At 33.1% G+C, this 27,188-nt stretch overlaps 1 protein-coding gene across 3 annotated transcripts in view; it reads right to left on the reverse strand.

The window, feature by feature from the left end:
• Positions 1-27,188, reverse strand: part of TFEC (transcription factor EC) — an 83,797-nt gene that overhangs the window by 20,598 nt on the left and 36,011 nt on the right. For 2 of the 3 annotated variants that reach the window (XM_002751763.7, XM_054237469.2), the window contains 2 exons: positions 25,782-26,030; positions 15,424-15,510 (listed from right to left, as the gene is read on the reverse strand). In XM_002751763.7, the coding sequence (XP_002751809.1) occupies positions 15,424-15,510; positions 25,782-25,958 (264 nt within the window). In that variant the 5' untranslated portion in view covers positions 25,959-26,030. Of the gene's footprint in view, positions 1-9,124; positions 9,211-15,423; positions 15,511-25,781; positions 26,031-27,188 lie in introns of those variants that run through there. The other variant, XM_009002735.5, reaches the window with a different exon arrangement.

A 27,188-nucleotide genomic window follows, 5' to 3' on the forward strand; every position in this document is an offset into this window, starting at 1 on the left:
CTAACTTTACCATTTCCTTGCCTCCATGTTACCTGGTCAGACAGGACCCAGTGCATTATTCCTTAGAAATGGGGTTGAAAATCTGATAATGAATCTAATCCTGCTTAACTGTAGCCATATTACATATTTTCCTGATCTTGGTTATTGTCTAATTTATGCCCTAAAGCACAATAATTAATATCCTATTTAATTTTATGCTGTAGGTACTGCCCTGTTTCATGTAAATGGCTAATCACTTGTTGAATATCATTAAGCAATTGAGTTCAATTTCAAAGTATGTAATACACTTTATGTAACCTAAAGTGCATTTCCCCACTAAAAGATGTAAGAGTACATTAGTGAAAATGTACAGATTGCAATCACCTCTGAAAAAGCTACCAAAGAAAACTTTTATCAACCTTTGTCAACAGTATAGCTTATTTAGCTAATAAGGTCTAAGTTTTAACTTTATGTTGCAGATCAGTAGGCAAATAAATACCTATTTTATGAAGAAATATTCATTATGATTTTTTTAAAGGTTGCTTTCTCAGTAAGGCAAAATCTTCTACGTGTTCAAAAGACAAACGTATTATTAACAAAAAATTCACAACCTTTAAAGACATAAAATAAACAAAATAAAATCCAGTCAACAAAGTGAGAGAGAAGGCCTGATAGAGCACAGTCTACTTCTCTACAAAGCAATACTTCTGTCTGATAGAAAAAAAATGGACTCCTGGTCTGAGAAACTACTTTGAGTTGAGGAGTGATTGACAGTAGTTTCCTGGTATCAGAGGCTCTTCACCTTAGATTTTATTCACATCTCCACTACTGAGGTCATAGTGACTGAAACAGACAGAATCTAACCTTTCCGCATATACACTGCTATCTACAGTAACTAATATTTCTTGAAGAAAATGAGCCAGCAGGTCAAAATATTGAAACGATTGAGGAAAATGTCTATTTCAAAAGTAAGGCAACTAGCAATATTATAAAAAACATCATATGCATTTGTAATAACTTTTAATATAAAATAACAACAAGTAAACATAATGTCTAAAGAGACCAAGGAGAAATGAGGGATATGAGAAATAGAATGCTTAGGGAAAAAAAACCTGTAGAATTGAAAAAACAACATAATGGAAACAATAAAAAAGAAATAAAAGAATTGGTAAAATATAAAACCAAAATTTTGCAGTTATCTCCCGAGACGATAAGGAAAAGGACTAAGAAATAGAACATCTGAAAAAACACCTTAACAATATAGAGGAGAGAACTATTAGAACTTAATAACACAGATAACAGAATTTTCAAAAAGAGAGAAAAATAAAATTGGAAGAAAAAATTTTTTTACATAATTGAGACACATTTTTAGGAATAATAATTAATAGACCACAGTGTTTTATTTTATTTTACCTTATGTTATCATCATTTTCTTTTCATTTAAAAATCAAAGTGTTTATAGAATGGCTAACAAGAATGATAGAAAAACCTACATTCAGATATATTATACTAAGATGAAACTGTGTACAATAATAAAGAGAAAAATATCTAAAAGCCAAAAGAAAGATTATGTACAAAGAACAAAATTCCAAGTAATGTAAAACTTTCCAATAGCAAAAGTAATGGAAAAATAAAACAAATATGCATTTTAGAACATTGAAAGAAAAATTAAAACAGAGCTTTATATCTAGCTCAAATGTCATTTACATATGAGGCCATGATAAAAAATATTCTTAGGCATACAGTGCTTAAGAGAGTTTATCCCACAAAGACTTACACTGGGTAAAGTGCTTAACTAAGTAGAGATATTTTAGAAATAAACTCAAAAATATAAAATAAAATTGATTAGATATCTTGGTAAAGTGATTCTGGAATAAATAATGGGGGTGGATTCAAGATTGAAGATTAGGTGAAACACATAACCATGTAACTCAATCTAGATAATATCAGCAGAATTGGGTTGATATAGCAGGGAGCCATAGGATGTGAAAGTGGTGAGAATGTATTAAAGAGAAACACATTAAAAACAAGACACAAAAATGAATTAAGATAAGAAGAGCAAGTGAAAATATATCAATAATAATAATTGATGTAAATAGGTCAAACTCCCTAGATAAAGGCTTCACAGATGATGTAAGAAAACAGGAACTAGACATTAGTATCTTACAAGAGACATATCCATGTAATAAGAGGACACCTAAAGATTAAAAGTTAAAGAATGAAAAAAGATACATCCAGCAAATAACATCCACAGGGAAAATAATGTAGCTATATTAACACCAGATAAAAGAGCTTTCATGCTTAAAAAATTATTAGTGAAAATGAGTCACTATTTCTAAGAGGTATAACAATTGCAAGCATGTGTACTCCTCATAAAGTAACCTCCAAACATGTGAAACAAAATATTTAGAACTACAAGGGGAAATGAATAAATACACCATCACAGTGGAAGACTTTAACACATATCTCCTCATTTTTGAAAAGTCAAGCATACAAAAATAATCTGTAATTCTATGGAAGATTTAAACAATAAATGTAAAAGCTCAGCCCAATAGACATGTATATAGTTTTACATGAATAAATACAGTATAATATACTTTTCTCAAGTACATATGGATCATATACAAAAACTGATTAGGTGCTTAGTCAAAAGAAACCCTCAACACATTTCATAGAGTATCTGATTGCCAAAATACTTGGAAATTTTAGAAAATTGTTAAAAACCTCAAAGTTTAAGATGAAATCATACTGGAGTTTTAAAATAAAACAAAGATAAAACACATGTAAAGAAATGTCTGGGATATGGCAAAAACAATGCTTTAAAGAAAATTCATAGCCTTAAATGATAAATATATTCATTTTTGAATTATGTAAATTAAGCATTATTCTTTATAAAATAGGAAAAAACAACCAATAAACAAAAAAAAACTAGAACAGATAATATAATAAAATAAGACCATAAACCAATATAGAACAAAACAACAACACAATAATAGATTCACAAAGCCAAAGTTGTTTTTATTTGAAAAAAAATTAACAAGATGGTCATGCTTCTGGCAAAATTGATTAAGTGAATAACATTTCAAATGAAAGAAGAGAGTAACTACAGTATATGTTAGATTTAAAAGGTAGTAAGTTCCTCCCCTAAGATTAGGAGCAAGATAAGGATGCCTATTTTCACTATTTCTATTCAACATAGTATTGTAAGTTTTGTTGAGAATAAGTAGGCAAGGAAAAGTAACAAATGTTATCCATATTGAAAAGGAATAAGTGAAATGATCTGTTAACTGATGACATGATCTTATGTTAAGAAAACCCTCCCTAAGATTCTATACCTACTCAGGCACACGCGCGCACATGCACACACGCACACACACATACACACATGCACACGTACATAAACTGCTGATTTTGTGTACTACAGCTTAACTGAATTCAATTACTAGCTCAAAAATCAAATGCATTTTACACATGAATCATGAACAAACTGAAAAAGAAATTAAGAAAACTATTCCAATTAAATAGCATCAGAAGTTAAGAAATACGTAGGAATAAACTTAACTCAAGAAGCAAAAGACTTATACACTGAAAACTAAAAAATACTGCTGAGTGAAATGAAAGAAATCATAAATAAGTGGAAAGGCATTTTGTGTTACTGGATGGAAAGAAATAATATTGTTAACATGACAACATTATCTAAAGCAGTCTATAACTCAATTTTTATCAAATTCCAACTGCATTTTTTAAAGAAATAGAAAAAATGCATTTTAAATTCCCATGAAATCTCAAGAGACCCTGCATAATCGAAACAATCTTGAGAAAGAAAAAAGTTGAAGGACTCACATTTCTAGATTTCAAAACCAATTATAAAGCTGCAGTAATGTAAATCCATGCCAGTGTGAGTCTGGCAATAAGATATATAGACCTAGGGAGTATAAATGCAAGTCCAGAAATAAACTCTATTTTATGGTCAAATAATTTTTGACAAAGTTGCCAAGGCCACTCAGTGAGGAAAGGAATTATTTTCAACAAATGGTGTTGGGAAAACTGGCTGTTATCATGCAAAAGAATGAAGTTAGATGTTTACCTAACACCATATACAAAAATTAACTCAAAATGAATCAAAGATATAAACATAAGTAAAAAAATTGTAACATTCTTAGAAGAAAGCAGAGAATAAAAGCTTCATGACATTGGATTTGGTCATGATTTGAGGAAATGTTAACAAAATCACAGGCAACAAAAGAAAAAATAGATAATTGGACATCATCAAAATTTAAAACCTTTGTACAACAGAGGACACTATGAGGAGTGTGAAAAGACAACCCACACAATAGGAGAAGCTACAAGCAGATCACATATCGCTTAAGAGATTAATATCGAGAATATATACATAAAAATAAATCTTTAAGTCAACAACAAAAACTAACAATGCATTTTTAAAATGAGCAAAAGATTTGAATAGACATTTCTCCAATAAATATATATGCAAATGGCCAATAAGCACATGAAAAGATGCCCAACATCACTAGTCATTAGAGAAATGCAAACCAAAGCTACAGTGTGATACTTCAGGCTCGTTAGGATGGCTAATATCTAAAGAATAATTGAGGAGTGCTGGTGGGAATGTGAAATGTGTAGCCATTGTGGAAAGCAGTATGGAGGTTCCTCAAAAGTTAAACAGAATTAGCATATGATCCGGTAATTTCACTTCTAAGTGTGTATCCCAAAGAATTGAAAGCAGGGACTTAAACAGATCATTGCACAGCAGTGTCCATATTAGCATTATTTACAATAGTCAATTGTCCATCAACAGATGAACAGATAAATAAAATGTTGTGTATTCATGTAATGGAATATTACTCAAGCTTGAAAAAATTATGCTAAGTGAAATAAGCCAAACACAACAGGATAAATACTGTGTTTTTTACTTATATGAGGTACCTAGAATAGTGAGATTCATAGAGACTGTGGACCGAAGGTTACTAGGTACTGGAGACACAGAGATAAGGGGAGCTATTGCTTAACGGGTACAGAGTTTTTTCTTGGGATGATGATGAAGTTTAGGAAATGGATAGTGGTGTTAGTTGCACATTATGAAGGTATTCAATGCCTTTGAATTGCACACTTAAAATGGTTAAAATGGTAAATTTTTTGTTATATATATTTTACCCCAATATAAAAAGATAATAGGATATACTACCAATAGGGAACAAGACAAGGATGCCTATCTTCACCAATTCCAATCGACATAGATTTGTAAATTTTAGCCAGAATAATTTGGCAAGAAAAAGTAACAAAATTTACCCATATTGGAAAGGAATAAGTGAAATGATCTATGTTCACGGTTGACAAAATTTGCCAATGATTGTAAATGCTTAGACAAAATGCAAAATGTTCAAGAAAAATATTACTTAATGAATATAATTACTGACTGAAGAAGTAATTAATAGTTGTAATTATATTATGATTACTAAAGAATCAAAACAAACTTTAAACATACTTCACAAGAAAATATCTGAACCAGATAATTTTATGGGGAAAAGTATCATATTTTCGAGAAATATATCATGTCATTTTGTAAAAACTTCCAAACAACTTTAAAGGCAAGGCAAAAATCATAATTGAGAAAGTATTATAATTACTCCTTTTGAAATCATTCCTTTTGACATTCAACTTTGCTTTTAAAATTCTAGCCAAAGTAACAAGGTAAGAGAAGAAAAGTGATATTTTTACAGTATCAGTCTCTCTCTTCATGTAGAATACTATATTAAAAGAAAACATGCAAGTTACAAAATGTCACACACAGCTTGATATACTTTATATATACAAAGTTAAAAACAACTAAGATAAAAACAAGTTAATCATGTTTTCTTAGTGCAATGACTGGTAGACCAGCAAAGGAGAAAGAACAGACAAGGTCAGTGCTGTCAAGTGTGGTAACAACTGTAGAAATGACAGTAAAAATTTCACAGTGCTGCCAGATTTTCTTTTTAAATGCCTAACTGGAGTTTTCTATAGAGTTTTAAATTAATTAAGTTTTAATTAATGTTGATATGAAAGTAATTCTACCCATAAGGTATATGTTTCATAAACTTTTTTGGATAGACCAGTAAATAGTTTGATATAATATTTCTTACCTACAAAAATTCTACCACAGTAATAGTTTCCTAAAGGGAAGTTTTCCTACCTCTTCAGGCTTACATATGCTGATCCTGTTCATCAAATGTGTTACTCTTAATATCCTGATGTGATTACATGTAGAATGATTAGTGTTTCCCTATATCTAATTTCAAACAAAATTATGAAATGCTATTTACCATATATCTGCATATTTTCTAAATGGAATTCTTTTTTTTATTTTTATTTTTATTTTTTATTGCATTTTAGGTTTTGGGGTACATGTGCAGAGCATGCAATACAGTTGCATAGGTACACACATGGCAGTGTGTTTTGTTTCTAAATGGAATTCTTAAGGATCAAACTTTCCACTACACATTTGTTTACCATTAGGATAAGGAATCATGTACATTTGTCTCATATATTATCAAAATGACACTTTTCTTTTAAGTTGAAGTTGCTAATGTCTCCAAATTGCAATTTTAAGTCTGGAAGGAAAGACAGTGAAACTTTTATTCAAATTTAGTGCATTAAGAAAATACATATTTTCACAACCCTAGATAAATGCAGCTTTGTTTTTATTTAAAATCAGCACTGTCCTATAAGAAAATAAAATCTGGGTCCAAAATTATTGTAGAAACATCTAAATAACCTCTGAAAATGTTTACATATCAATTTATTCTTATTAGGACAAATACAGGACAACATAAATAACCTGACTGAATTCCACATACGCTCTTTCTACTATTCTGGCCTCTTCCCTATCCATATTTTATATCTGATCTATCACTCAGTTATGACTTTTTCCAAAAGCTATTTCTCAGTTTGAATATTCTTCCCTATTCTCATATTTCAAGATCCTCAGTGCTCTGAGCCTAAATTATGTTCCCTGCCACCAGTATTTCTTTATCTCTCTCAATTAACTACCACCACCCCTCCCAGACTCATAGTTTAAAAATACAACTTCCCCTTCTGCTCTCTCCCAGTCAAAAACTCTGAAATCTAAAATCTTTCTGCCTTAACTCATGTATTAATCCCAAATCTTGTGTGTAGCTTTCAACATTTCGCTGTATGGTCCCACTTTCTCTAGTTGACATTATTTCCCACTATTCTCAAGATGAAATATTTCTTATTCCCACATACACACATACTGTGCCCATGGCTCTCAACAATAGACTTCAAACTCTAGTGGGAGGGAGGGTGTGAGAAGGAAGAATGCTACTGCAAGGAATCTGTGAATTTATATATGGGAAATTTTGTTCAAGAAGATAATAAACTACAAGCATGATCTTAACATATGTACTATGTCATAGACAGTTGAGTATTTATTATGTATTAGGTATTAAACCAAGCAAGTTTCATAATAATAATTTGATCTCAAGTAATCTTTGTAACAACTCTAGGAAGTATTATAATTGCCATTTTAAACATAAAATAAAGTTCTAAGAAATGAAATCATTATTTCATGATCATATAACTTTATAAAGAAATAGAGAGCTTGGATTCAAACCCAGAAATCCACTCTATAGGTAGAAGGGCCCTTGCCTTTAAAACTTTTATTCTTAAATGTAACTCAAAGATGCTTCAAGGCATTGGATTTAATTTTTCTCAGTTTTATATTTTTCCACTGCTGTTTTCTGGACCATCACTGTCCCCATTTCTTCAGTAAGCATCCAAATCTAAGGCTCAACTTAGGGTAAGCCCTCTCCAGCACTCTTCCTCAGGCCAGCCCAGTTTATTTTTCTTTCACCCAGATAATATGGGGCTAAGCTTGCAATACATTTTCTAATTGAACTTAAATTAATTGTTTATCATTCTTCATTTTTATTCACTCAGCAAGAGAAAAGGCATTATAATGTATATTTACCATGATCCTAAAAATAGATTATTTATGCAAAGCTAAGAATTTTCTGCATAGATGTGTATATACATATACACATATATAATATCCTAGATAATTTTATTATAAATACAAAAATGTAAAAAAGACTTATTTGTAGTTACATATGTCCAGATAATTTCTTAGTAGAGATTTAAAAAAAAGGAAAAAAATCTTACATGTATATACATGTATATGTGTGTGCACTAACACATATTTAATGTGAGTGTCAAGGGAAACTGAGGGAATTTTTTCAGTTGCTTGGATTCTATATTGTGTTTCTTGTGAAAACATTCATCATGACCCTAAAATGGTAAAAGGGTATATAGGATAACTGTAGACATAAAAGGAAAACAAACTTCAGTTATAAAGAGGATCACGGTAGAGGAGCATACAGTGCACAGTGCATGCAAAAACTTGGCATTTGAAAGATCATTGTCTTTCTCTTTGGGTGTTCATACATTTATATGCAGTAAGCAAAGTCTTTATAGTTTCAGGACACACACCATTAATATTTCTCTAGATTTGTTTTCTTTGCTACTAAAGCAGAAGTATACGGTTTAAATGACATACAGTGAATAGAGAAATCCCACTGTTGTCATTGTTATTAATTTTGTCCTATTATGACATGAGTAAATACAATGTGTTGAGCTGGAGTAGGAGATCCCTTGTCCTTGATGACCTGGTTTATACATATAGTGGGAGATTATCTGGAAATACAATATGTGACTATATACAATAATAGAAAGAGAAAATACAAAACAAAGAATGATAATTTATAAATACTTTTGCACCATACATATACACATATGATCTATTTAGTAATAAATAAAAACAATTATTAATGTTAACACTGCAACAATCAGTGTGAAACCTTCATCTTTTTGATAAAAAGGTAGTAATAAATATTACTTTAGTTTTAATATTTTTTACTAAATATATTACTATAATTTTTACTATAGTCCAGAGCACTAAAAGCAATCTTGTAAGTAAACACACTTGTCGATACAGCAGAATATATTTTATGCATTTCAAAGCTCAATTTTTACATACCTTTTTTTATTGACTATAAGTTTATAAAGTTTAAATTCAGTAATGTGCTTTCATCTCCAAACCCTGAAAGAATTTCAAAATATACTTGCTCACCAGTTTTAACTTTGAGGTGTCTATAACCTTCACAATAGCAATGGTTTTCTCTTTCTCCTTCATCATTTTCTTTTCCTTAAACTTGCAAACAATAACCAAGAGAACTGTGCAGAAACTTCTACACTCAAGTGAACTTTGGTTCTTCTTTGGACTTTAAGACTAATCTGGTCTAGACTGTGATTGACAAAAGCTTGCTCACGGATGTTATGCAGTCCTTTCAAGTTCCAACCAAGCACAGGGGGTTGTTAATATTTACTCACTCCTCGTCTCTGGAATGATCTTGAACTATAACAGTTTACTTAGATTGCCAAATGCCACCAGCATTTACAGACACTTGATTGAAAAATACCTATATATGTTAAAAGAAATGAGTTACTATGCACAACCACGTCTCTGAAAGAAAGGGGTGAAACTAAGACCAATGGGTAGAAATAATACAGACATATAAACATAGAGGCTAAACAATCATTCAGCTGGAGTGTAGATGATGATCAGATCTATCTCAGGTCCCTTCAAATCATAGGATTCTATAGTTCTATGAAATGGCTACTTTCCTGAAACAGCTGGCACAGCAGAGTGAGTAGGATAGTTACATTGGTTTCATGCAGGGCTGAATTCAAGCCCCTACTTTGCCATTCATTAACTATATGAACTTGGACAAGCTACTGAACTTCTCTAAGCTTCTTTCCTCATTTATAAAATTTTAATAGGCAATAACAGTCTCTATCTCATAGGTTTGTCATGAAGTTAAATGCAGTTTTCACAAAAAGTATTTTGCATAATTCTTGTCACCTAGTAAGTAACCAATGCATGGTAGCTATTATTATTGTTGTCTTTATCCTTGTTGCTTCTGCTTTTAGTCAGTTAAAAGTATTCCTGAATAGGAATCATAATGAAAAAAATTATTTCAATACTTGTGTGAATGTTAGTCATTTATTTAACATGCATTTGCTGAGCACCTATGATGTGTTTGTTAGTCACTGTGCTGGATACTGACAACAACAACAACAACGACAAAACAGGCTACTGTTCTAGGCTCCAGAGACACAGCAGTAAATGAGACAGACAAAATCCCTGTCTTCAAGGAGTTCGCATTCTACAGGTGGAAGCACAGAATAAATAGGTAAATGCAATAATAAATAAGATCACTTGTGTTACACTACTTACAAGTCAGAGGGTAAATAAAATAAGACATTGATTTGAGGAGTCATGGGGTAGAGTCTTACAGTTAGGGTAATAGTGGTAGGCCCCTTTGACAAGCTGACATTGACTAACAATCTGAATCATTAAGAGGTAACCAAGCAAAGTTTTGAGATGAATGCATTCCAAACTAAGAAAAGGAAGTGCAATGGTTTCAAGATGATAGTATTCCTGCCATGTTTCAGGAAAAGAAAGGGTGCCATTGAATCCAGACCCTGAAGTGAAAGGGAAGTGCTGACTACAATAAAGTGTCTGGATTATAATCTGAGTGTTTCAGAAAATTAATAAAATGTTAAGCAAGGAGAAACGGGATCTGATTATTGCTTTAGGAAGGTTCTTCTGGCTGCTCTGTGAAGAACGGCTGTAAGGGAACAAAAAGTAGCAGAGCCTGTGGCAGTAGTGAGAGATAACAGAATGTGATTTTTTTTTTTTTTTTTTGAGACGGAGTTTCGCTCTTGTTACCCAGGCTGGAGTGCAATGGCGTGATCTCAGCTCACCGCAACCTCCGCCTCCTGGGTTCAGGCAATTCTCCTGCCTCAGCCTTCCGAGTAGCTTGGACTACAGGCACGCGCCACCATGCCCAGCTAATTTTTTTGTATTTTTAGTAGAGATGGGCGGGGTTTCACCATGTTGACCAGGATGGTCTCGATCTCTTGACTTCGTGATCCACCCGCCTCGGCCTCCCAAAGAATATGTTTTACAAGAGGACATGATAGGAAGCTGTGAGATTCTGGAAATTCTGGATTACAAAGATATACTGCTAGATGTTGGTATGGGAGTAAGAGAGAGAGAAAAGCAGAGAATGACCATTTGTGTTTGCTTGTTTCACATAAACTAAAAGCAGATTTGGGAGGGAGGACTTCTTTTCAGCTATGTTAAGTTTAAGATGTCTGTTAGAACCACAAAAGATATCAAGTAAGCAGTAGAATATATGAGTCTGGTATATAGGAGAATGATCTAGGCAGAGATGTGTTGATGTTACCTATAGGCTGTGTACTGATATATGAGAAAAGAGGACTGAAGACTGAGCCTTGGGACACTCTAGAACTCAGACATTTCTTAGAGGAAAAAGAACCAGTAGAATGAGTGAAAAATCAGAGAATCCACAGAATCCCAGATAGCTCTTCAAGAAGAAGGAAATGGTCAACCATGTCAAATCCCACTGAGAAGAAAAGTCAAGTGAGAATGGAGAATTTGCTATTGGATTTTTGCATTGATTGGTTTCCAGATCCCTGTCGAAGATAAAATCTCTACTGGAGATGAGAGAATGACAGGGAAGGAAGTGGACGCAGGGAGAAAATGTGGGCAGTGAGGTTTGTGTGTGTGTGTAAAGGAGTCATGAACTAGTCTGGGAGCCAGAGAGGAAATGTGTTTGGTTTGGTTTGCTTTTAGTGAGTGCTATTAAAGGCTGATATATCCTGATATTTATAATCCAGGAGATCAGCATATACTGATGATCTAGGAGGAGGAGAGATTTAGGAAAAATCAAGTCCTTTGGAAGGGATCCCAGATACAAGTGGTAGAGCTGGCCCTAGATAATGAGCTAGGATGATTATTCACATGCGAGCTGATTATTTAAAAGAGCATGGCAACTTCTCCCCACTCTCTTGCGCCCTCTCTCACCACTCTGGTGACACTCTGGCTCCTCTTCCTTTATACCATGACCGAAGCTTCCTGAGGCCCTTGCCAGAAGCAGATGCTGGGGTAATGCTTCCTGTATACAGTCTGCAGAGTCATGAGCCACATAATCCCCTTTTCTTTATAAAGTACCCAGCCTCAGGTATTCCTTTATAGAAATGCAAAATGGAGTAACACAGACAACCCTTGTCATATAGTAGGTAAACATAATAAAACTTATTGATAAATATTCTCATTTTTTAAGCCTACTGTAATAAACATCTGTTGATTTAGCCTGACTAGAATCCATTCACAATTGCTTGGGTAACAACTACTGCTTTCTTGGTTCTCACTCTTAGTCTGGACAATGTGTTGTGGAGGGCTGCTCAAGCCACAGGGCTAGTGTAGGCCCAAGACCCAGAGACATTGGCTTAGAAATAGATATATGCCAGACATTGCTGTTTTATCCCAGAGCGTTAACTGGAACTAAGAAGAAAAAGATTTCCTCTTAGGTATTCCAACCTAACTGAATATTTCCATTAGGATGCATTTGTTTACGAGAACCAAAAACTCCTGGCATAATTAGCTCATAAAATAAAGAAAAAAAAACTTACATAATGTAAAATCCATGGGCAAAATAATTCTCCAGGGTCATAGAAGCAACATTTCTTTGCGTATCTGTTGATTTTCTCTTTCCCTTTGTTTCTTTTGTTTTTCCTCACTTTATCTACCTTTTGGTTAGAAAGGAAAAAAAGGCTACAGCAGCCCCATAAATCACATTGTCCTATAACATCATAGAGAAGCAAAAACCCTTCTCTCTTGAAAGTATAGACTGAAGAAAACTTCCAAGCAGTTCTCAGTATCCTGCTCAACTTGCCAAAATTGCAGCACGAGCCCATTCTTAAAACAATCTCTGGCAAGGGAAATGGGGCCACCAGAATTGGTTTAAATTAATCAGAAACTTCCTTTTTCTTGTGAAGGAATGGATGTCTGAAAAAAACTAGGTTAGCAAGAAAAAAGTGTATGCATGGCTGGGAATAGGCTATGACAGTGTCTGTTCAATGGCTGAGAATAAAGCCAGCACAGAAGAAAACAGAGACAAATTTACAAAGGGATGCCCACATACAATATTACTTAGGGATTTTTAGATGGCATGAACCAATAAATTCCTTTCATGCTTAAGCCCCTTATGAGTCAGGTTAACCACCTGCAACCAAAAGTTCACTGGCTAATATACTTACTCAAAGCTTTTTTCTGAATCTAACAAGTCTTTGCTTTTATCTACATAAACTATAAAAATCCTTCAGAATTTCCTACCCCTATTCTACCAGCTATTCTTGTACATTCTCTTTTTTCTCACTTCTTGCCTTATGTTGTTCTCTTAACTCGCTACTTTTCTGCCTTCATGTCTATCTCTTAAAATCTTAACTATACAGTACTTCATAACTATATTTCAAACATCACCTCTTTCTAAAGGACTTCCAAAAATTCTCACTTTCACATGGTTTCTCCTTCATTTGAGCTTCAGAGCAAATCTCTGACCAGCATTTAAAATGCACACATGTAGTCTATATCAATTTAAAAAAGCCTTCGGAGACCAATATTTTAATTATTCTCATAATACAGAAACAGATACCGAAGAAAAGACAGGTTAAGTGATTCGCTTAATTTCTAGATGAGAACCGGGTTTGACACATGTTCCACATTCTTTCTCTCCCTGACTCTCAGGCGCAACTCACTGTGCTACCCCATTATATGGTCATCTTTTGACATGTGAATTATGCCTCACTCAACTTGCAGTATCATACTGTGTGAATATTATGCTTTACATAGAATAAGTATTCAGTAAATATTTGGTTAATTAAACTACTTGGTTTTATGTGTGGATCTAGAATTATCAATAATCTTTGGTTGGTCAACAGCAGATATTTCTTTATGTGAATACACTTAGGCCAGTAGTATCCATCTATTTAAAAGTACATTCTGTATATCAAAAGCATATTCCCAACAGAATTCATCACCAATTTTTTACTGAGTAAGCCTTTCTAAACAGACTCTACAAAACAAGCAAGTAATTCGACAGAGAATGTATCAGTATAAAATTTCAATGAAGTAAGTACCATGTACAAAGAGGAGAAGCTTGCAGGAAATTAATATCATTTCCTTAAACTCAGAAACTGAATACTAGTTAAGAAAATAGTATCCTCATGCTGTGAAATTAGAAAGGGAGATAGTAGCCTTAATATCATATGTATCTAGATAATGAGTTTTTATGTCACTATGCTACTTGAAATATTAAGAGAAAAAAGGTAGAATAATTATTCTATAGTTAAAAAAAATGAAAACTGAAAAAAAGAATCCTGCAACAAAATACAGATTTTGAACTTCATCTGATATTTAGCAGGTAAAGTTAACATTGGTGCCTTGACTTGCACTCTGTGGAGGTCCTGCAGAACAGAGTAGAGACATTTCTCTCACTAGATAGCCTACTCAAGAATTGATGCAGAAAAGAGAAAAGATGCTTCCACCACCAATTTTTCTAGGCCCTAAATTGAAAACATCCATCAAAATGTAGTCTAGCCTATTGACTTATTGATGAATAGTCCACAATACTCAGTACAGTCAGAATTCACTTTTCAAAAAATAAATGTTTAAAGTAACAATTCAGTTGCAATCTTTGAGATTCTTTCTTCTTGTGTTCTGTAAAAGGGTGTAAACCATAAGCAAACCAACAATAATCCTTCAAAATGTGTTGAAAGAGCTTATACACCCTTTACAGATAACATTTTTATGAATCATAAATGAACAATCAGAAGGCACACAGCAAGCAAATAGGAGATAAGACACTATCTCTTCATTGAGTAGTATTCCAGGAATTTGTGCTGATTTCAACACAGAAGTCTTTCTACATGCTTTAAAGGAGGGTGAGGCCTGTTCTTTCTTTTTCAATTTGACTTTAACCTCTGGCTATTGGCTTAGAAGTAAATTTATATTTTTCATTGTTGTAATATTTTCTTTCTTCTACAAAAGTATAGAGCCTCTGAATCTGAAAGCTATAATAGTCATGGGAAAATAGTCAAAATTTAGTCATGACCTCTTAAGGGTGTTTGATTATATGCTGTGCTTAAAATAAAAAATCTAAAGATTAAATTCCTTACAGAAAATGCTAGCAAATTAGATAATAGTTAGACGCATGTATATATAATTAGATAGACACACACACACACACACACACACAGAGAGAGAGAGAGAGAGAGAGAGAGAGAGAAAGATTAGTACAAGCACTATATTCTTCCTCAACTATTAGGAAATCTTTTTTTCTGCACCAATAAATATTTTCTAGTATTTATCTTTATCTTGTCTGTTTCAAAGTGCAGAAAAAAAATACCATTTGCTAATCCAATATATGTATGGTTTTTTTTTTATTATTAGAGTGTATTCATTTCAGTTTCAATGACCTTCCTGGGTCTGAAAGCACTTACTGTTCTTTGCATTAGCAGAGGAGAGTCTGTTCCTTCCTCTTTAAAACTTGATTCCATATCGATTATATCCTCAATAACGTCCTCCATCTAGCAAAATATAATACATTTAGAATATTGTACATAATGATAAAAGTTATGCTTCAGTCTGAAATCAGAGAGAAAAATTCTAGCAATCTTGAAAAGTTTTTTAGACAATTTAAATTGAGTTTATATATATATAAAACCTCAATATAACATATATATAAACACAGACTACTTTAAAATAGAAAATGCAGGAATCTTGACAATCTTTGGTTTGACGGTCTTTGGTTTGTTGCTCTTCCTTGCACTTTTGTCCAAAGGCTGACAGGTGACAACTTGGCAAAGCTCCCTGAGCTAGTCTCTTGGAAATCAGTATCTACATAAATAGAGTGGTTATCATAAAATATCTCTAGGCAGACAGAGTCCCTATACTTAATACGCACAAAGAATACCTTCCACAAATTTTATTTGTTTTAAATGTTCTGATTGCATGATTGTATCTTACATGTGGATATCTAAATATTTATCATTAAATATTTGCCAGTACATTTCTGTAGATACAGAATATATGAAAACATTTCATTCTACCTTATCTAAAGACCAATAATAATATATAACAGCAACAGCAGCAGCAAAAACAGCAATAATCATGGACATTTTAAATAGTAACAATAAAAATCACTTTTATAGTCCATTAGAAGTACCATGCACTGTTCTAAATGCTTTGCATACATCATTCATTTAATATTTATAATAATCCTATGAAATGAGTACTCTGCTATACAGAAAAGGAAAACCGAGAGAAAAAAATTCAATGATTTGTCCCAGATTATATAGTGAGTGAGTGGTGGAGGAAGGACTGGCATCCTAGAAATTTGGCTCTATAATCCAAACCTCATTGGCTTCCTAATTCCTTTCTCAATTATTTTCTAAAATAGAAAATTTCCCTCCTTCTGTACTTTAGCCGAGGGAGATTTTAAAAGCTTATGTGTTTAAAAAATGGTTGTTTCTTTCTCTCTCTGTCTCTCTCTCTGCTCTAGCCCTTGCTCTCTTCTCTTCCATCATACTGCATTTAGTGTAATTTTTAAATGTGATATAAAGTCAAAGATATTGTTAATGTTTAATTTAGTTAACTGTAGTACTGTGAATTTCCCATGATATATGCAGATACAATTGAGAGTATACTCTGATAGATATGGAAAAATATCTTATAATTCTATTGATATTATCTTCAAAGCAAGATATCTAGGAACTTAAGAAAATTAAGTGTTCAGAGAATTCTACTAAGATGCTTCAAAATATATGGAACACTATTCATATCTTAACAAATATTAACTAAGCAATGTTTATTGTGAGATATTGTGGTTAGAACTGGAGCTACCATAGCCAACAGCATGAAATTCTCACTCTTATGCAGTTCAAATTCTTAAGGAAACAGACCCATAAACAGCTTAATAACAAACAGTGGGCTGAAGATATTAAAGCAGGTAGAGGATAGAGCTTGATGAAATGGTTGTTATTTTAGAAAGTACATCAGAGAAAGATTTACTGATGTTTGAACAGAGATAAGAATAACATGGGAAAGGGTGGTCCTTGGGAAGGGAATGAGAAAGACCTAATGTAGGAACAAGTTTCACATCTTTGAGAAAGAATGAGCATTAATGGGAATAGAGCAGATTGCACAAGGACAAGAGTGGTTACAGATGAAGTGGAAAAGCATGCAAGAAACTGACATTGTAGAATCCTCAAGGCCTGCGGTATGTAATAGAAATTTCTACAATGATGGGAATGTCCTATATCTGAAATGACCAATATATTAACAATAATAACTAACTACATATGACTACTAAACACATGAAATATGGCTAGTGTAACTGAGAAACTGAAATTTTAATTGCATTTAATTTTTTAAAATATTATCGAATTTGGTCAGGTGCAGTGGCTAACACCTGTAATCCCAGCACTTTGGGAGGCTGAGGCATGTGGATCACTTGAGGTCAGGACTTCTAGATCAGCCTAGCCAATATAGTGAAACCTTGTCTCTACCAAAAATACAAAAATTAGCTGGGCAAAATGGTGCAAACCTGTAGTCCCAGCTTCTTCAAAGGCTGAGGTGGGAGAATCACTTGAACCAGGAAGGCAAAATCTATAGTGAGCAGAGATCATTCCACTGCACTCCAGCCTGGGCAACAAAGTGAGAACCCTCCAAAAAATAAAAATAAAAATAAATAAGTTATTGAATTTGAACTAACTTTAAATTCAAATAGCCACATGTGGTCATGGGTACTACAGTGAAGGATGTAGCTCCAGCCATGGTCAGATGTTAAACTCCTGTGCATAGAGAGATTTTAAAGAATCTAGGTTAATACATGTGCATACTTTGTTTCTTTTGGTTAGTCCAGTATCTGAAATTCTTTAAGTGAATTCTTGTTATTAAACTTGAATTTTTATTTTGTGATATTTTACTCATATTCTAACATGAAATGGGTGAAAACTTTGTAATGAAAAAATGTGAAGGAGATCTGAGAAGATTGCTAAACAAACTGCTTTTTTTTTGGATACTTGCAGTGGATTCAGTAAAAATGACACATAAATCATCCATCTATTTTCTCTCTGGAAGCTTACGTCATAAATGACATGGTCTCTTTAATTTTTCACTTTGACAATAAAGCATGCTAGGTTCCCTTATTTTAGAAAGGAACTTTTCTTGGTTACATGTGAAAGTTCACCCACCTTTGGAAGCTATGCCGTTGCCTTTAACACCGCTATTTTACTTTTTCCCCTAATTTCGGTTTTACCATTATCTGAATGGATGTTAAAATCTAAAATCCAGCCTAAAGTATCTCCATAATTAAAAACCTAAGAATCCATTTGTTATTTTAAAAAGACAGCAAACACACCATTTTGTATCAGACGAAACAGAATTAATAAATCAGACAAAATAAGAATTACACCCAGCAAGTAAGCATCCTAAAAATAATAATATAATAAAATAGAAAGAAAGAGCAAATTTCTTGACAAAAACAAAAATGGAGATAATAGGCATAGAAAGTGTAAGATTCAAGGACAAAGGAAAACATACATTTTCAGATACGTGAAAATAAAGGTTTACAAAAGAACAAGGATGAAACTTTTAAGCAACACTGAGTGCAAGAAGAAAATGGGATAATACTTGAAATATTAGAGGTAAAGAACTTTGAACCTACACATTTATAGTCAACAAAGTATCTTTTACATTTTCTTTTTGGATATAAAAACACAGAAACTTTGAGGCAAAAAGACCCTTTAAAAACAGATTAAGGAATACTCCAGAAGATAAATAAAACCATGAAAGTGATACAAAAACAAAATGAGTCAAGAACAGTAAACTTTTTGTGATCTAAGTAACTCTATGATATATAGAGAGATACATACATGCATAATATTTATATATGTATTACTATTGATATGTATATATAGACAAATTTTACACTTACATTAATTCTATAAATATCAACACAGAAAGGTACATGACAACAAGGAGATGAGACCATACTAAAGTAGATGTTTACTTAAGAATATGACATAGGGCCTGGCGCGGTGGCTCAAGCCTGTAATCCCAACACTTTGGGAGGCCGAGGCGGGTGGATCACAAGGTGAATGGATCGAGACCATCCTGGTCAACATGGTGAAACCCCATCTCTACTAAAAATGCAAAAAATTAGCTGGGCATGATGGCACATGCCTGTAATCACAGCTACTCAGGAGGCTGAGGCAGAAGAATTGCCTGAACCCAGGAGGTGGAGGTTGTGATGAGCCGAGATCATGCCATTGCACTCCAGCCTGGGTAACAAGAGCGAAACTCTGTCTCAAAAAAAAAAAAAAAAAAAAAAAAAAAAAATATGACATATATAACGTTAAACAAGGATATAGATGTAGAAAAAAACATAATGATGGCTTTTTAAATATTGGGAGTAACAAACAGAAAAAAAGATAAAAAGCTTCACATATTCAACTGGCCAATGGAAGATAGAAAAAAAGAGGGCAAAGAAACAGAAAGTATAGTAACTTAAAACAAAAAAAAAGTTAAATCCTAATATTAAAGTAAATACAGAAACGTAAATGAGTTACGATACTGATTGAGAAACTCTCAAATTGGACTTTTAAAAGGTTTTGTAACATTTTGTCTATAAGAGACACATTTAAAATAAAACAACAGAAAAAGCTGAAACAAGGTTAATTAAAGTATCATAAATATAACTAAGAGAAATCCACAGTAGTTGTATTCATATTAAGCAATATAAATGTCAAGGTTAAAATCTGAAGGAAAAATAATACCAAGTGATCATGAACACATATGCACCTAAAAGATATAAACAACTGTCAGAATTCTATGGAAAAGTAAATCAATACTTGGAGTTGAATATTTTAACTCTCTCTAAATCTGATAGTTCAGCACACAAACTTAAATTTAGACTTCTCTTTACCTGTACTCAAAGCCATTTCTTGGGTCTTGTTATCATCTAAACTGCTTCATTTCTGAAATCTTAAATTCCATGATCTCATTCATCAAATGCAGCCTTTGTTTTAGATCCAGTCTAAAGACTGGCATATCACCTGGACAATTTTTATTTTATGACCTTTTATGCTTTTGTCCTGTTACCTCTGTGTCCAAACATCCCAGGTGGTCCATCTCTCCACCTTCTATTAACTCTGAATTCAAGGTAGAATGGCTTGTGCTCACCTTCTTACATGACATTCCTTTTGTTGCCATTTTTATTGACTCTGCCAAGTTCAACAGATATTGATCAGTTCTTATTTTACTAGACTCATCTGCTACATTTGGGTGTGGGAATCATTCCTTCCTTCTTTAAGCTAATTCTTTATTTCGCATCAATGACATCACACTCTCCCAGTTATCTTTTTACTTTACTTTTATGGGCCTTCTCTTCTGACCACCCCTTAAATGTTGGTTATCTTCAAAATAGTATCTTTAGCTATCACTCTCCTCACGGTATTCAGGTTCTCAACAGGATTTATTTCTCATTCAAGATTTCAAGGACCATCCGCACGCTAACAATCTCAAATCTCTTCCTTCAGTCCAGCAAATTTGGATATCTAGCTGTCACCAACATCTCCACGTGATGATCTCACTGATACCACAGTTCAACATATTTTAAGGGAGAGCCTCATTTTCTTGCACCGCACAATAGAAATAGACTCCCAGCTGTTCCCTATCCCTGAGTCCAGACTTCTCCCTCTACATAGTTGACGAAGTGATCTAGAGTCAAATCTAATTATGTCACCCTAGCTCCCAAGTTTCAACCCTACAGTGACTTGATACTGTTTATCATGGAGTACTAACCTCTCTGTAATTTGCTGATTACTTACTTCTTCGACGTTATCTTTTACCACCATCTGCCTTCTCTTCTATTCATTTCACACTGTTTCCCATCTCTATTCTGTGCTCATGCTATCCCATCTGGCTAAATGCCCTACTAGTCATTTTCCTCTTAAGTTTTTCTATATAATATTATAATTATTTGTTATTTTTTTCTCTTGTCCTCAACCTAAAGCTTCTATATGGTATAGATTATACATGATGTGCAGTTTTTTCCCCTGAGCATGTGGCAATGACAGCTGCTTGAATGAAAAAAAAAAAAACAAATTAAATCTTATTTACTGTTCTAAGCTTTTTTCTGAGAAATATGTTTTTTTTTTAATTTTCAATTGTCCTTTGAACTTCTCCTAATTGTCTTCTAAGTTAGCTCATCATCACTTTCATGCCAAACTCTACACTCCCTCTACTCCCATGCTTTTCTTAACAGTTCCTTCATCTATGTTATTCATCCTGTAAAGGCTCAAAAATCTCAAAATTGCAGCACACTCATCTCTACCTTCACTTTACATAATATGACATGGAGATCCATTATCCCCTGAGTTCATTTCTTTTATTTTCCCTATCACCCATTGTCTTGATTCGGGCTATAACTAAATTTCATTGTAATATTCTGTCATCTGTTCACCTAGCACAAACCTTAACCTCAAATCTTTCCCTCTCAACTGCCATTTAAATGTCTCTGAAGCACTGCTTTGATTAGGATACTTATGTACTCAAAAACTTGTTTCCATGGCAGATCCATCGAAAGTTGTGTAGTAAACATCAATTTTCTTCTTATTTCTTACTAATGTTTTTGATGAATAATATGCTCAGAAGAAAAAATGTACTTTTCTCAGCTTCACATCAAGCTAAATGTGGCCATGTGACACAGTTTTGACTAAGTCATTTACATAGGTCTGTTGTGAATTTCCGCAAAAGTTTTTCTTTCCTCACAGAGGCATTCTACTTGCTTCTCTCTCTACTGTCCACCTGATTTGAGGACCTGAGAGGTTAAGAGGCCCTCTTGTGATCATGTGGAGCTCTTTGCGATAAAAGTCACATAGTAAAGAAGAAAGGTAGAGGAAGAATTGATCTATGTTGACATCACAACAGAGAACTACACCAGCCTCTGACTACCTACTCTGGACTACTTTTCACACAAGTTGCCCCATTTTAAAAATGGAGATAATAGAGGCCAGGTGTGGTGGCTTATGCCTGTAATCTCAGCACTTTGGGAGGCCGAGGCAGGTGGATAATGTGAGGTCAGGAGTTCAAGATCACCCCGGCCAACATGGTGAAACTCCATCTTTACTAAAAATAAAAATACTAGCTGGATGTGGTGGCTTGTGCTTGTAGTCCCAGCTACTTGGGAGGCTGAGGCATGACAATCTCTTGATCCCAGACTGCAGAAGTTATAGTGAGCTGAGATCATACTGAGATCGCACTCCAGCCTGGGTGACAGAGGAAGACTTTTCTTCCTCCATTCAAAAAAAAACTAAAAATGGAGATAATAGTAAATCATAGTGCTTTTTTAAAAATTAAATTAATTAATCCAGATAAAGTATTTAAAATATCACCTGATATAAAATAAGGAATAAATGTATGTTCTCTTAATTTCGTTGTTAATATCACTGTCAATATTCTATGTTGTTAACAATTATAAGATATAATTATATAAGACTATGTGAGATAATGCAAGATTCTTATGAGAGAAAAATATTATGGGAGAAAAATTTTTATCTCTCATCTGGTTAAATCACTGGAAGTGGGTTTCTCTTTCATGCTCCTAATGCAGATCTAATTGATACAGTCCCCCACTACCCTGGAATCACATTCTAAGTTCCCAAATCTGCATTTAAGCTCCAAAGCCCCACTCGAATCCTCCTTTCTAACCTCAGTCACTTATCTGCACCAAATTGTATCACCTTCAAAACCCACTTATACTTGTCCACTCTGCCCCTAGCTTACAGCATTCTCTACTCAAAAAATTATCTTCTGCCATCTTTGCTGTTGATATACATGTTTTTCAAAACCCAATTCGAGTATTACCTCTTCCAGGATTCCCTGAGACCTCACACTGAAAAAATTTATCTTCTTTCTGATTTTCTAGAGTGCCTTGATTTTACTTCTCTCATGGTTCTTCTAAAATTATACCATATTATTTAAGTATCATAGTACCGATAAAAGCAAGTAGAGAAATATTATTGAAATAAGGGTACTTATTATTCATTAACTTATAAACTAGCCAAAAATATGCACTGATTAATAATTGGCAGAAATTTGTCTTAGGAGCCAGAGATTAAAATGTGAATAAGTTATGGTATTTTCATCAAGGAATTAACAGATTAGAAAATAAGAAAAACAACAAAAGCCATAATTAAAACATATCATGTGATGTGAGAATGCCATGAAAAATGCAATTGTTATCCATATGATATTAATGTTGCTATGAAAACTCAGTTAATAGACACTAAGCCCAGACGGAGAGCATCACCAGGGAAAGCACCTTAGACAAGAAACCTGAAATGAATTTTGAAGGGCGAATTGGAATTATCCAGACAAATGGTGGTGATCAAATAAGCAGGAGATAAAGTTGTAAGAAGGAGAACCCAGCCACCATGAGGACCAGTGGTGAACCCAGAGAGCTGAAACATGAAGCTCCTTGGGGATGTTAAAGGATAAGTCTGAGCCAGGTGCAAGGGTTAAGTGCAGAAGGGTCCATGTGCTATGGGTACAAATTTGCATTGTATCTTAGCAAAACTCATGTTACAAAATGCTTCTTTTGATTTTATATTTCATCTTAGAGATTTTCAGTCTTCAAGTTATTCCTATTTCCAATTATCAAATCCTGAATATAAAGTTGTTCTCAGACTTATCCTGTGGTAGCTATGATTTCTGCAGTCTTCTTTGAATTGACGAAATGCTCCCTGTTTTCACGGGTAGAAAAGGCTTGAGAGAAAAAAAAAAAAGATGGCAATAGCCACAATCTCCTGAGCTCAAACTCTGCCCTTGTGTTAAAAACTTAAAATGCAAGTATTAAAACAATTCTACAAGGTATACACATATGGGTGAGAGAAATTAAAAACCGAGACCACACATTTATACTATACTGACTGTGTCCAAAGACTATATATACTTTCTGCTTTGAGTCATAGACTCCAAGCACCAATAAATGTATTAGAATATTGCAACAGCACAGGATTTATCCTAGCTATCAAAGATAGCAAGTCTGTGAATGATGGCAGTATGTAAAAATGTATAAACATACCAAATTCAAAGAGACCACACACTGATTGAAACTACTACAGACTGAATAAAACTGTGATTAGATGGACATTAATGATGGTTATAAGATACTTTTGTATATGTAATTTAAAACATGATGGTTTAAAAAAATAGAAAAAAAATTGTCTATAGCCATTGTTCACATTGCCACAAAGCCAATGTAATTCTTGGGAGTTTGCACCCTTCCAAGCCATGAGACTCTTTAATTGAGAGTACCCAAAGACCAGTAAAAATGTGTATTTTCTTAATATGTACAGACTTAGTATAAAAGCAAAGGTAAGATGTGTGCTTAAACATGAACAAAAGATAAAAGACAGAAAGGCAAATCTATGTTGCTTATCCATTCTCAGTTTTTAGAGTACATATTTTATAAAATATATAATAAAATAATTTTCTAGGTTTTACCTAAAATTAACTGGCATATGTGTATCTTTCAGGATTTGTTTTTCTCTTTATAAATCAATATTTTACATGAGAAAATGAACTTTGAAAGAAGGAGTTGTAGAATAAATTGTATTGTGTGTATGTCTACTATTTACTGAACAGATTATTTCATCTTCTATATATTTTTACAATCTTCATAAAGTGACTAGAGAATCTGGTTCTACATTCATTTGGGGGGGGAGAAACTTTTTTATATATCCACTACTGTAAATTTTGAATAAATATACATGTAGATACTTACATTCGGTTTTAGATTTCAAAGCTTCTATTTTTTTATTGTTTTATATTTTATCAACCATCTACCAGAGGCCTTATTTTTTGTCTTTTCCAGGTTAATATAAAATTTGTTAAAAAAATTATCTATCATTCAGATTTTAAATACTGAGATTCTGAGCATCATCCTTTTGTGCCTGGAGGCTACAGGCTTAATAGATAATAAGCATTGACCTGAAATCAGCAATAATCACCAGGAATGTAGATTGGGAGATTAAACCTGGGAGATCATAGGACCATATCTTTATCTAACAAATCTAATGGAAAAAAGAAAAGAAAGCTCAGTTATTAATGTAGTTTTTTTTAATATTGAAACATTAAATGAAGTCTTTTGTCTAGTACCAGTGTTTCCCAGTTCTATTCATACTTCAATATTTTCTGAAGGTTCATTATAAGCAAGTCACAATAAATATAAACTCCATGAAGCTAAATACTCATTTATTTTTGTATCCTTAGCACCTCTAAATTTGCTATTCAGCAAATAGTAGCCAAGTATTTATTAAAAGTAAAATTGAATGTATAAAAAAGCAAAAGTTAAAAGATTCAGATATAATTTCATAAAATATAAATGCAATAAGATTATTAGTCTTATTCTAATAGTCATTTCTACAGCAAATTTTATTTTATTTGGATAAATTATTTTAATGGATATTTAAGACAATCTACTGATCAATATTTCAACTAAACTTATCAGAAAACATTTACAATTAGAGATAAATCTTGTAAACACATACTACTGTTAGTGTCTATCTTAATTCACATTAATACATAACTGAAGGGAGTACTAAAAATGAATTCTTATAATTATGCATATGAATTTATATGCATAGTTAATAGAGAATAATTAATTAAAAGCACATCTTTTGTTACACTTGCATTTGGAATGTTTACTGTGATAATGTTGACTTCAATTACTTTAATAGAGTTTTTTTTCAAAAACTGACAATATATTTTCATAACCTGCCATTAGACATACATGCCATTGTGCATTGTCATCTTCTTTCCCAAGAGTTAGTAACTTGGTGAGCGGGTTTTCTGTGATGCCAGCATCACTGTCCAGAGCTGTGTGTGCATGCTGCACGAGAGGCCCACCGCTTGGCACTGCAGGTTGTGACCGTTTAAGAGTTGGGATGATCTGGTGATCAAGGGTCATAAAAGAGTTTACATGCTCTCTCTGGGCTTTCTGTAGCTGAGGTCTTGCAGAGCTTTCCAGGTGTGCTGGAACCTACATGATCAAAATCAAACAAATACAATATGCAGCATCATCTGTTAAATCAGAGTTGTCCTTTCCGCAATTGCACTAGGATAATAAACACACCATACTATAGCATCTAGTTTCTCTCAAATCTATCATCCCTGCTTCTGTCATAAGTTACATACAATTTTAATGGGTTATGATTATTAAGAAGTGATTTAAACTTTAACAAAATATTCTAAATGCTAATCGGTTTTTAAAAATGAGTAGGTCTAAAAATGAAGAATAAATATATAAGCCATAATACTTTTGGAGGGTCTAAAAAATGAGGGCCTAAAATAACACAAGGAAAATACAGATGATTCACTATTATAAGTAATTTGTATCTAACATATATTACTTGGATTCCTTTGTATTACACATAAATATTCTATGGAATATGATCAAAACTTTTTTCTTAAGAAAATTAAAATTATAAGAGAGTAGAAACTATAAATATATGTACAAAATATTAAGTGTGTAACTGTATGTATGGTGAAAATCTAAGTGTTTTTTCTACTTATCTGTATTTTCCTATTTCTATCCTGAGTCCAGTTTTATTTTTCAATCTTATTTTTAAACTCTTTCATATTTTCACCTTATAATAATTATAAAGTGGTAGAATCATTATTATGAATTGACAGAAGCACTCAGAAAAAAATCTAACCCTTGTCATGTGTCCACTAATCAACTGTCCAGTCTGTCAAAAGCCCGTTTTCAAAATATACCACATACTTTCAAAATTGCACACCTTCACTCTAGTTGTCATAATTAATATTGTACTATCTCTGTGAAACGGACAACTTTAAGCATTTCAAATCTGTCCTTTAAAAGCCTATGAACGTAGTAGTTCCTGGCAGTCATCTTTATATTTACTATGCTATGATAGGGCTTCTAATACATTTTCCTCAAGTGGCCTATATAGAAACCTATTTAATATTTCCCTCATGTTAAACAATAGTAAAGATTGCTGTACAGTGCTTATTTTTCCTTTTATTTCAGTTACACAAACTACTTCCTAAATCCCTTAACATGCATTAGCCCAGATAAATAGCCTGTACAAAGTATTTTGCATTTAAATTAGCCAGTTTGGGGTACAATATTGTAGTAGTTACTTTAGTTTAATTCTGTTATGCTGACACTTTTAGC

This window comes from Callithrix jacchus, chromosome 11, assembly GCF_049354715.1.
Source record: "Callithrix jacchus isolate 240 chromosome 11, calJac240_pri, whole genome shotgun sequence".
NCBI classification, from domain to species: Eukaryota; Metazoa; Chordata; class Mammalia; order Primates; family Cebidae; genus Callithrix; species Callithrix jacchus.